The sequence below is a fragment of the Molothrus ater genome, chromosome 2 (genome assembly GCF_012460135.2).
Source record: "Molothrus ater isolate BHLD 08-10-18 breed brown headed cowbird chromosome 2, BPBGC_Mater_1.1, whole genome shotgun sequence".
NCBI lineage: Eukaryota > Metazoa > Chordata > Aves > Passeriformes > Icteridae > Molothrus > Molothrus ater.
In genome coordinates, this window is record NC_050479.2 from 82,901,049 (window position 1) to 82,913,847 (window position 12,799).

The 12,799-nt window shown below is 37.9% G+C and overlaps 1 protein-coding gene across 30 annotated transcripts in view; it reads right to left on the bottom strand.

Annotated features, from left to right (window-relative positions):
• Window positions 1-12,799, bottom strand: part of DLG2 (discs large MAGUK scaffold protein 2) — a 984,854-nt gene that overhangs the window by 410,343 nt on the left and 561,712 nt on the right. For 6 of the 30 annotated variants that reach the window (XM_036384439.1, XM_036384431.1, XM_036384481.1 and 3 more), the window contains exon 1: window positions 7,609-7,944. The exons of the other annotated variants lie outside the window; for them this stretch is intronic. In XM_036384439.1, coding sequence (XP_036240332.1) covers window positions 7,609-7,929 — 321 coding nt within the window. In that variant the 5' untranslated portion in view covers window positions 7,930-7,944. Of the gene's footprint in view, window positions 1-7,608; window positions 7,945-12,799 lie in introns of those variants that run through there. 30 annotated transcript variants of the gene reach the window in all.

Genomic DNA, 12,799 nt, shown 5'->3' on the forward strand with positions numbered 1-12,799 from the left:
TCCATTCTGCTCTCATTTGAAATGCGTAATGAAAATAATTTGTCTGATGTTCTGTTTGACCAATTATATGAACAATTTCAGCTGCTGAAGTAACCTGCTTCTACTTGTACAAATACTTAATCAGAAAGGCAAAAATCTGTATTAAAAGTACAATAATATCCAAATCAAAACCAGCTGGTATTTTGCTAAATTGGATTTTGTACTGTATTCAGAGCTGACTCCTGTGACTTAAAAGAAAGCTTATACCAGAATTGGAATTTACAAAAAGGATTTTTTTGTTTGTTTTTCTGATATTTGGTTTAGATATTATAGGACCTCTGTTTCCAATACAGAAAGAATTCCTTTTTGATCCCTGTATTTCAAACTCTCAGAATGATGGAAGACTTTGAAATTAGATGACTATTGAGACAACTCTTCTGAGTAACTGTAGTAATTTATAAAAATTGTTTATACAAAAAGATAAATAAGTATATGATATTTAATTTACAAACTCTCTTGTAATAATCTAAGGCTTATTTCAAAGCAAACATAGCTCTTAAAAGCAAAGTAATTGTGTCCATATTCCTTTCTTGACATTTTCTTGGCTTTATTTTTATTATCCTTCGTCCAAAAGTCACATGCAGACATGGGGAGAGAGCTAAATTGGCAAACTCTGTAAATCTTGTCACTACTATAACCAGAAACTCCCATTAGTTTTTTAGGGTTTGTTTTTTTTTTTTAGTGGAGAAGTCTGATATTTTTGTACCCCAGTAGAGACAGACATCAATTTTCAGGTTGTGTCTTCAAGTCACACCAAAATAGCTGAGACCAATTCTATCTCAATCTGAGCCACTGCTGAGTGTCCAGCTATAAATTCTCATGCATCACCCTTCACTTCTTTTGTTTGAATCAGACCAAAGCCACCTTGCTGAGTTGCTGTAAAGGGTTAGCATCTCGGAATGCCCAATTTAAATGTAGTGGAACATTAGACACAAAGCCCAACTAGGGTTATCAAGCCTTTTTCTTATTCCCAATCATTTCATGCAACATAAGGCAATGATTTCAGGGTGATTTTTCCTTTTAGTCCATAGAGCATCCAGTTTATCAATCCTGTTGACATGCCACCAAAGAGTTCCAGTGACCTCATGAGCCAGTTAAGAGACAGAAAGACTAAAATCCTATTGTGTGGCCTGTGCCATCAGAGTACTATAGGAAAGATTAAAGACTTTCCTGTGTTCTAAGTTCATGTGGCATCAAGGATCTACTGGAGTGAAACAGTCCTAGGAGTGGATTACATGGCACCGCAGAACATAGAAAAAGTGCAGGAAAAATAAAAGGTTTTGAATCCCTTTGGGGGTCTACCAGTTTGGGTTTCTAGAGAAATATCCCTCTGTTCTCAAATATGATGAACAGTTTATCCATGGATGAATAAACATGGTAAGTATTAGACAAAGTTTTGAACAGCAGGAGAACTATCAGAACACTTGTGCAGTTTTGGCCAATGGCCAATGCTACAAACCCTGTCCAAACCCTACAATTCCCTATGTTCCCTTTCATCCCCCTCTGAAAATCCCAGCAGCCAAATTACAGGTCGAGGGGAGAAAATGTTCTTGGATTTTTGGGGCATCTAGGAGGAGAAACTCTGAAATACATGTTTAAATAAATGCAAATTAGGCAGTAAGATATTTATGACTGAACAATCAGCAGGAGCCAAATAATGTGTAATTAAACTATAAATCATTACTATCATCGGTAAGTACTGTACATAGTGTATCCAATTCCATATTTAAAGGAAAATATATGGAACATCTTGCACATAAATACTGCCATGATATATGTAGCCATGCCTATTTCTTAAATTTCTTTGCTAATACTTAATATTATGTGCTATCAAAAATATTAACACTGATAAAGACCTGATACACTAATAGAAGGAGATAGAATATTATTTAACAAATGAATTAATCTACTTTTCTTTTACTTTGAGAAGTCTGCCTTCACAGTGGCCTTTGCAAAGCAATACTACATTATCAATCAAGGCAGGGATTGTTGAATTATCTCCTGCGAGACGGTGGAAAATCTGGGATGACTGACACCCCTCCAAGTTCCTGAATCTGAAGACCACAAAGCCTCATAAATAACACTGGTGTTTTCTCTTTCCTTTCCTTAAAAAAAAAAAACCAAAAAAAAAAAAAACAAAAAACCCAAAAAAACCCAAAAAAAACCAAAAAAAAAACCCAAAAAAAAACCCAGAAAAAAAACAAAAACCAAAACCAAAAAACCCCATAAAAACCCCAAAAGGAAAAAACCAAACCCCAGAAGAAAAGGAAAAAAAAAAAAACCAAACCCAAAATACCCTAAAAACTCAAAACAAAACAAAACCACCAAAAAAGGAACTTTCATGTTCAGAGGGAAAGTCCTGCTGTGGTCGCAGCATATTTCATTTCTGGAGTTTCTGGCGTTTTCATTGCATACCATTCAAATTGGAGTCACATGAACAACCATTAAGCTAAGGAACCACATTTCTAAACAATTACCATATCACAGAATTACTGAGGTTGGAACAGACGCCTAAGATCACTGAGTCCAATCATTAACTTAGTACTGCCAAGCCCACCACTAGGCCACGTCCCTATGCAGTACATCTATGAGTCTTTTAAATACCTCTTCCCTGGGAAGGCTCTTATGCCTCATTTCATTTTACTTCTGACCAGGAGTGTTCCCACATCACTAAGGAAATTGCTGGCCTCAACAGGCTAAGCTTTGATCTCCTTTTTATGCCAAACATGACTGCTATGAACTCAGTAGTAACAAAGATTTCCTGGGTTTGGTAGAGGAAATAGGTTAAACATGAATGCAAAAATAAAAGATTTTTAAAGCAGCTGTCCTGGGAGAGAGTCAGATCTGAATGCCACCTAGAATGGTGCAGACTTCTCAAAGCCCTCTGTCAGTGAAAGGGACTGGATACAGGACTTGTTAGAACAATAGCACTCATCTTCAAAAGAATATGATAACAGCTTTTGTATTTCTGCATTTGTACATCTTTTACATAGCAGCTGCACAGATTGCTGACAATGTTTCAATGACCTCACTTCTATGAATGCAGCATGAGGATCAAGCCAAGGCAAGATGCTGAATGAAGAGCTGTCATCTAAAACCACTGATAAGACCATACCATCCTGAGAATGGAATATGAGCTTTTTTCCTCATGAAAATTGCCCTGCTACTCCTACCATAACTTGAGCTCAAGTTATACCATCTAACTCTCAACTGCAAAGAAGTGTAAAAGCCAATTATTGCTCTTTATTTGCAGTTTAACTGCTATTTTACTGGCACTTGAACACACTAGATTAGAGTGAAAAGCTCTCCCTTAGCTAACTGAAATAGCTTGATGTAACTTTAAAGCCGGAAGGGGCTTGCCAGAAAATGGCCACTTGCGTGTGGGAATCTGTGAACTGAAAGGAGTGATCTAAGCTTTCAAAAACACAACCCCATGGATAAATAATTTCTTCATACAGCTGGAAGAGCCAGTCTCTCTTAAAGTAGACCTTCTGTATTAGTACTGAGGCAGAATGCCTTGAAGCAAGCTCTCACTTCATGCCACCATGCAAAGAGTTCTCAAATGAAATACTGGAATTTCAGCACTTGCCCCAGAGACCTTCAAACACAAAAGACTGTTCTCAGAGGATCCTTCAGAATTTGGTTGCTCACTGCTCTTTTAAAGTCATGCCACATCTATAGCCTAGGTTTAGCTCACAAGCCTCTACCAGGTAACAAAACACAACTATTTCTTTCTAAAGAACTTCTTTCTAAAAGAAGAAAAAATTTATTCTAAAAGAAACTGACTACAAAAAACCTTTTCTGATATTGATTGTAAAAAAAACCCAACTAACCAAAAAAGTCATCCAAGCTGATATTGACAGTAAACCATTCAAAAATAGGTGAACATTTACACTTTTATGGACGTTTTCAAAACAAAGCACATGCATGCACTCTTGCAGATGATACATTAGGATACTATCTGCTATGAAATAATTTCCTTTGAGAACATATTAAAATAGAAGGGCTGAAAATTTTATAGCAAATGTTTAGCTAAATTTCAGTGGACTCCAATGTTGTCTTCTGAACTAGGAAACAGACAAAGATAGGAATCTACTTCTACACCTTCCTTCCCCCTCAAAAGGATAATCTTGAGCTCATGGAATCCAAAAACTCATATTGGGAAAGTGTTTAGGGGAGGACCTCCTTCATACAGACGACACAAACTAAAATTCATACTTTGGGCTTCCTAACACAAGAACAGCAACACAAACTCTGCAACTTCCTCTTCAGTCTACAATCAGGGCAATACAGATTCCTATCCCTCTGTCCCTTCTGCACAAAGAATGTATTCATTGCACACCTTAGCCAAACATATATTTCTAATCTAATTAATTGCTACACTGCATGTGCCAGCAATCTAGAGGTGCCTACTGGGAAAGCCCATCCAATGTTACAAACCAAATCCCATGGCAGAATGACCCAAGGAGAACACCAGGTCACCTCCTTGCCTCTATACAAGGCCCTCTTCCACCCTCAAATTTTTCTCCAATATTTCACAGCATAACAGTGACCTGAAGTACGAAATCACTGAGTGAATCAGAGAAATCAGATAATTCCATATACTAATGGTGAGAGAGATGCCCAGTGCACTGTAGAGACAAAAAATATTTCCTAGCAACGGGGACATTTAAAACTTGCCTATTAACTAACTTTTCTTTTCACTTTCCTCCCATCCCTTTTTCTTTTAAATAAAGAAACAGACCTGTAAATGTGTTTGTCAAAAAGGAATGGAAGTTAAAAGCCAAATTAGGTCTTGGAATCAAATTTCCATTGAAACATGACTTCCATGACTTCATCTCACTTTCAAAATTTGGGATTTTTGGTTTTTGTGGGGTGGTTTTTTTTTTGGTTTTTGGTGTTTTGGTTTTGTTTGGTTTTTTTTGTTTTGTTTTGGTTTTGTTTTTTTTTTTTGGTTTTGGTTTTTTGGGGTTTTTTGGTGGTTTTTTTTTTTTTTTTTGCATTCCAAGTTAATTTCTATTTGGATATATGGAGAGAGCTCTTGTATCCACAAGTCAACATGACATTACTGGCAAACACAAACATGCAAGCCAGCAAAGCAGAATTTTTAAGACACTTGTAATATCAATAATACCAGAGTGACACTCTTTGCTCTGGCATACTAAAGAAGAAGAAACTGGCAAAGAAAATGGAGTTGTGTACTTCTCAATAAAATCAACACTTCTGTCAGGAACAGGATGCTAAAGTGCACATTAGTAACAGCTGTCAAGTACACACTCTAGGAAAGAAGGACCTGTGAATTCAGTTTGGTACAACAGTACTATCAAGAAGCAGTTTCACAAGGTGTTATGTCTTTCCTATGTCTGAACAAAGTAGTCTCTCCTAAAAGAAGTCAAGCAGAAGAAAAACCTGATCAGAACTTTATGTAATGAACAATCCAACTTGGAAGCTATCAATGTCTTATTTATTCTCACATTTACATATTAGATGGAAATTTAAAATAAATTCTCCTATTTTTTTCCTTCCTTAGGCAAGCAAATTTAACTGTTCCACTACATGTCTTTATTTCAGCAAGAAAGAAAGATTTCCCCATCAACATAGCCCTCAAAAAACATCACTGACTTCCACTTGTAGCCCCAGACTAGGGATAGGGAGAAGTAGTAAGGGCAGCCCTACAATGTTTTCTCATATTGTTTCTATGCAATATCATTGATGATTTTCTAGGTGTAGGCACATACAACAATACATGTACACACACACAAGCAAATGTACACACACTCCTCCCTTCCTGCCCATACCTTACACAATGCTTACTTTGCACAGGGAAAAGGAGATCATTATTTGAAACAAACTATGTCTCAACTCTGCGACACTGAAACTACCAAGTATTAGCCCAAGTACATCAGTCCCCCCCCCAGACACAGTGATAAATTCATTACAGACACAACCCAAGAAAGGCACCTTCATAAACAGAATAAGGTAGTTGGCATTCAGGACATACAGTAAAGCAAGTTTCCAAAATAAAGTTCTGTATTAAATATAAGAATTACATAAGCCTGAATAATTCCACATTACCTAAACATATGAGGATATGATCATAAAGGTATTAAAACTACTGAAAAAACTTTACAATACATCTTAAAAGGGCCTTTTTGGGCTTTTTTTTTAATAATGCTTCTACATTTTCTCTTTACAAATTCTGTACCTTTGAAAACCAAGGAGCTCTTTCATTGAAGGTATTTTTTTCTTCAAGCTTTATCCAAATCAAAAAGAGCCTAAGAAAGCATTTCAAATGTTTTATAATTCAAATTTGAAAAAAAGTATAATTAGATGCTTTATATATTATTTTAACATTGGCTTTATCCCAACATAAACAACTGTATATGCCTTGTATACGAAAGAAAATATAGAAAATACTTTGTAGTCACATGCACTATTTTGGTCACCCAAAAATACAACAAAGCTTAGTTTTTCCACTTGATTCTAGATTTGAGAGAAGAAAAAAGAAGCCTTTTTATACAACAATCACTTTCAGTCAACAGACATCACTTTTTCAGGCCATAAGACAAGATAAAATATAGCTACACTATCTGACAATCCTTTGCCTCATGGCTTTTCTGTAGAGTTGTATTAAAACCATTTCCATGAAAGAATTGATGTAATCTCTAGAGAGGGTGCCCATGTTCAGTGTGGGCTGAGGCTACTTAAACTCTAGTGTACACTTTATCAGTAAGTAGAGATAGATTTCAAAAACTGATTTCAGCAATACATTCTGCCTTTTTCTACTGTGAAATGTTGACAAAAGCCTTCTATGTTGCCAGGATCGAAAGCTTTTTTGAATAAACCGAAAGTTTTCTAAGTGAGACATGAAAACATGAATGAGTGGAGGTAATTTTAATGCTTTTTAGTATTAACCATCCTATGAGTGTCACTGAGATTCCTATTTCACAGTGCTGGGTTTCACTCTAGCTGCTTACAGGTAATTGTACGCATCACAGATGCTGCTTCGTTTATATTTGAAAATACACTGCCCTGCATTTAAATCAAAATCAATAGATTGGTGAAAACTAAAGAGCTATTTCATATTTATTAAACATTTCAACTACATTTGAAGTTCCAAAGAGGAGAAAGAGGTCATACTTTCTCTTATCAGTAAATCTAGCACCCCCCTCTCCCCCATGCTGTCTCTTAAAATTTAACTCAGTGTGATATTTGAAAACAAACTGTTTACAGAAGCTCACAAAATCCATTACACATGGGAGATAAACACATCAGTTCGATACACCACAATGGAATATGAAGTCTGCAGAACCTGGAGACTCAAACCAAAATATTTTAACAAGAAAACCTTTCCAAGAACAGCCCACAGTCTTCAGAGGCAACAGACAAATAATACCCAAACACACATATGACCCCCCGACACAGCCTGCCCTTGCATATAACATTTCCAGAATAAACCACTAAACACACATCGGGACACATCGACAAAAACTTGCCGACACCACCAAACCTCACTTTCTCTCCCTGGAGCATCCTCTAGGTCTCTTGCAGAGTGAAGAATCAGCTCACCTGCACCGGGGGGGCCCAGCCGTGGGCACAGCCGCACTCTGACCACCACTGCCCGGGGCTGCCCTGGGGCTTGGCCGGGGACTTGGGGGGGCTCCTCCGCACCGCGTCCCACAGAGGCACCAGCCTGCCCCTGCCCTGGCCGCCCGCCGCGGGTGCCCAGCAGGGCAGCGCCTGGGGGCCGTGCGGGAGGCCGGCCGGGTGCTGGTGCCAGCGGCAGGCGCAGCGGGCATCCCTGGCGGCGGGGGGCACATTCCTGCCGCCGTCCGGGCCCTCGGCGCCCCTGCCGCCGCAGCTGTGCTGCCTGGGGAGGTGCCCGTGCATGGCTCGCCCTGCCTGCCGGGCATGGACGCGCTGCCGGCGGCGGGGGCGAGGCCAGCCCGGGGGCACTGCGGGCGAGCGGCGGGGCAGGCCGGGCTAGCGGGCGGGCATGGCGGCGGCCGGGCACGGCGGGGGCCCCTGGCCAGCAGCCCCGTGTCAAAGCCGGACTCCACTCGCGCAGCCACTTGACAGCATCCCCGCTGCAGGCAGAAGCAATCAATGCTCTGCGTGGCTGGGACGCACGCCTGCATCCCTTTCTGGATGACAAACCACGGGAAGGGATGAGGGGAAAAAAAAAATCCCAACAAGCAACAAGAACTACTCTTGCAATTTTCAGGAAGGTTTAGTCATTTTCTAGCTGACCCTGACACGAGTCACAGGCACCCTGCTGAAGCACATTTATACGTACAAGCTTTACAGGCTAAGTGCTTTCTTGTGGAAATAGCATCTAGACAAAGTACTGAAAAAGATACTCCTTTACCAATGATCCGAACAGACGCGGGAGCGTTGTTTTCCCTGCATGCCTGAAAAGACCTTGTCAACAAAATTGCATCAGAAGATGCAAATGACAAGTCCGGGAAGAATGTTATCTGCCCTAAATGCTAAACCACAGCATGAGCGACGGTATGTGCTAATGTGCACAGGCTAATGCGCACAAACACAGCGGAGAGAGCAAGAGGCTGAATTTAAAAATAAAGCCAAAAAGATCTATGCCACAAATTAACAACTCTCTAGCATCTTATATATTTCATGTGAATATAATTTTGTGTGTGTGTGTGTAAGTACCTCAAGTTTCTGACTGGTGTGTAATTTTCTCTTCCCTTTTTCACCCCTTAAAAATTCTTTGGTGCTTGCCAATAAACTTCTGTACAGAGTTTTCTGTAAATCCCCTCTTGGGTTTTTCTTCCTAATACCATCTCTTTCGGTTAAAGTATCCTGAATTCTTTCTTTGAGATTATTTTCTTTTATTTCTTCTTATAGAAGTGACGGAAGTGTAAAGTGAATAAATCTGGTCTGAATATTCCAAGCACCTTGGGATTTTTAGGGGTGCTCTCCAAGCTCAGGTACCTCAGTCCTTAGGCCTGTAAGACACTCATTGGATCATGGACTCGTATATGTGTATACTTTTTTTAGATTTTCTTTAAACTTAGGCATATTTCAGGTACATTTAACCATAGGAAATAACAAATTGATTTCTAAAAACAAATACAGGAATGCATAACAATACTTTTGGGTCTGTTGGTGTTCAACTAGGATTTCTGTGGTGTTCAACACACAGAAATTAAAAAGAATTAGCAATATATATAGTTTTACTATTAGAAAGTCTAAAAAAATTTACTTTTAAAGAATTCAAAGACAAAGACAACTATGACTATCTGCAAATATGTTTTCAAGTGAGATAAATGAATTTATAAATGTGTTGATGCAAAAAAACTTGGTTCAGTTATTTAATTCCTCCTACACAGCTAACCTAAAATTCCTCAAAACTTAGACATTGCTAAAATGCATAACAATAAACTTTGGCAGTAATTCTTGAATAAAGAAAAAAAAATTATGGCAATGCTTTAACAGTGGAGAAAATATTTTGACAACACTGCAGTTCAAACTGCTGCATGTGAAACTCACATCAGTTTTAGCTGTGTTTCCATTCAAGGTGCTTGTCCCAGTTATACTAAACTGATGTGATAATGTAAGGTTTATTCTGAACTCCACTGAACAGCCAAAATCGTGCACCATATACTCTCACATAACAAAAACCCAACTGCAAGAACTCACAGAGCTTGGCACAGAATTCAGGTCACTTCATGTTTGAAAAAGAAATATTAATGCACTTCTGAATTGCAAGCATAGATGTGGAAGCCAGCACTTAAAAACCTGAGCTAAGGGAGTCTACAAGAAAAACATTGCTACATGTAAAGTAAATGTAAAGTTACATAAGCCTGAATCCATCTTTTGCAGTTTTACTCAAGCATAAGAAGTGAAGGTGTGTAAGCTGTCCAGAAAGCTGCTTTCCTCTAGTGCTCAAGGGAAATTCAACCCTGAGCACCTAAAAACTTATCTACCAGAAGGTAACTCCAGTCATTACTTCACCACTTCCAACAGGAATACCTCAATTAAAGAACTATATATATATTGACATTATGTGAAGCTATAAATCATATTTATAAAACTGTAACATACTTATTTATATACCATATATATATATATACATAGAAAAAAAATACTAATAAAGCCAAATTCAGTTTATGTTTCCATCATTGTAGACCTCTATTAGCAGTGTCAGTGTCCATCATCTTAAAAAACCATCAGCCTTTTGGTCACATAGCAAGCTACCTAGTTCACCCCAGACTATCCCAATACTATTCCAGATTTCTCAAATGCCAGTAAAAATCTAAAATAAAGGAAAAAAAGAAGCATTAATAGCTATTTCAAAGCTAATGGGAGGAATCTGGATAATTGCACAAGTAAACAAAAAACCCCAAAAAATTTTAAAAGCTACTCAAAATAATATACAATATATGTAAAAATCAGGGCAAGTATTGCCTACGATCGGATTGGTGAGTGTAAAGAATCTACACATTGCATGACCAGACATAGTCTGTAGACCACCTACACACAAAATTTTGGGTAAAGTCAACTGTACCAGAGCACTGAAATGTCTGTCACAAACCTCCCTTGCCCTATATTTTAAAGCAGTAGATGAACTTTCAGCAACCTTAATGCACCCCATCCAGAACAATGAAGAACTATAATGGCATCCTTTTGACTGTAACATTCATGTCAAAACAGTATATTTGAAATAGCCTCTTATCAGAATGTGAAAAAGGGCTTTTTTCCAAAGGAATTTGACACCACTGAACATGACCTAGAAGTTGGGTAGGTTAAGGATATTTCACACTTCAAAAATTAGTGAAGAAAAAAATTCCTACAAATAAATTATTTTACTGACAACACAAATTATTTTATAGGTTGTCACTGCCTATGTGAGACAGAAACACTTGAATATGGGATGCATATGTGCAACTAATTGCCAGACAGCATGGTAAGATGGATTCAAAAGATAATGCAATTTCATCCACTGTAATTGAACCATTGTACTAGAGAGGATGGCACGCACCTCTGGATGAATGTGGATTAACATGTGGCTCAAATCCACATGCCCAACTGTCACCACAACTTGGTAGTAACTGGTGCACAACACAAAACCGAATATTGTACAAGACAGGATGTGAACTGTGTTTGACCCAGTACTGTTGTGGAAAAATCTCACTAATTTTCTTTTTCAAATATTAAGGAGGCATGACAAAAATGGAGCAAATAGATTTAGCTGATATTGTACCAGCACAAATAACTGTAACTGGATTACAGCAATGTTGGACAGACACCAAAAATAAATGCTGAGAATAGTTTGCTTCAGGCAAAAATGTGCATATGGAAAAGAAAAAATGCATATGGGAAACAAAAATTATTAATAGAGTTCTGAAAGGGAAGCTAGAATAATGGGCAAAGATGATTTAGATGTAGTAACAGATTTTTCCCTCCAACCAAGTTTGCATTGTTATGCAACCATAAGAAAAACACAGAATAAAAGAAGAGTAATAAACGTGGACTGGACCAATGTATTAGAGATCCTAAATTTCTATAAATACTTTTCTTGAAGGAAAAAATAATATGAACAATTACTAACACAATAGCAAAACTACTGAAATAAGTCAAAGGCAATCTCTTTGCAAGTTTTTTGTTTGGTCACTGAGATGCAATCTTGTATAGAAATAATATTCTCAGTGGTGACATGGGCTAGAAGGAATGGTTATGATTAGTCCAAGATCAGGCCAGGAGCCAATTTATCTGGTATAAGTCATTGTTATCATAGCGCACCCAGGAAATCTTGGAAAAATAATTTGATTTCTATAACTGTTCATATGCAAAATGAAAAAAAAAAAACAAAACACAAAAAGAACAATGCTTCATTCTAGAAAACCAGAATGTAAGAGGTGGGGAAAGACACAGCTGAAATAAAACAACTCAGCTTCTGTTTCAGGTCTGTCTACTCCTCTCTTCTTCTTGGTATTCAAGGCAAGAAACATGCAGGAGTACAACACCAAAAATAAAACAGCAGAGGAAGAAAAATATAATAAAAGACAACTATTATAAAAATTCACTATTAAGGAAATGTAATTCGAAATCTATTAATGATTTTAAAGAGTAATATTTTGCTTACTTAAAAAAAAAAAAGTATGAACCCCATATCCTTTACACAACAGGATGACTCTCAATTTTAGAAGTTTTGCAGAAAAATACCAGCACAGCACTGAGACCCAGCTGCCTGCACAATGTATCTGTGTGCATGATCAAGGGCATGTTCTTTTCATTTTTATCAGAGGCTAGAAGAGCTTAAGGAGCTACAAACACAAACATATCAATTTTCAGTGTTAGCTGCATGTCCTAGGGTTAACATAAGGACAATCATTTAGAAATCAAGATCCAATGAAAAAGAAAAATGACAAGCATTTGGAAGGGAACTATATCAAGAGAAGAAAACAACTCTCAGCTGGGAATATTAAGTCACAGTCAATCATGTCAAAGCTGGTGGAGAACAGCGCAGCAGGTTTACCAATTTCAGATCCAAGTGAACCAAAGAGTCATAAAATTTCAGTGGCGTGAAATACAAGCACATTTCCATGCCAATACAGGAACTTCCCTTACTGGACCTGCTATTTTCAGGTAGAGTTGTTGTGCTGGATTCAGCTGGAGTAGACGTAATTTTCTTCACAGTGGCTGGTATGGGGCTGTGTATTGGATTTGTGCTGAACACAGGGTTGATAATTTAGAGACATTTTTGTTATTGCTGAGCAGGGCTTACACAGAGCCA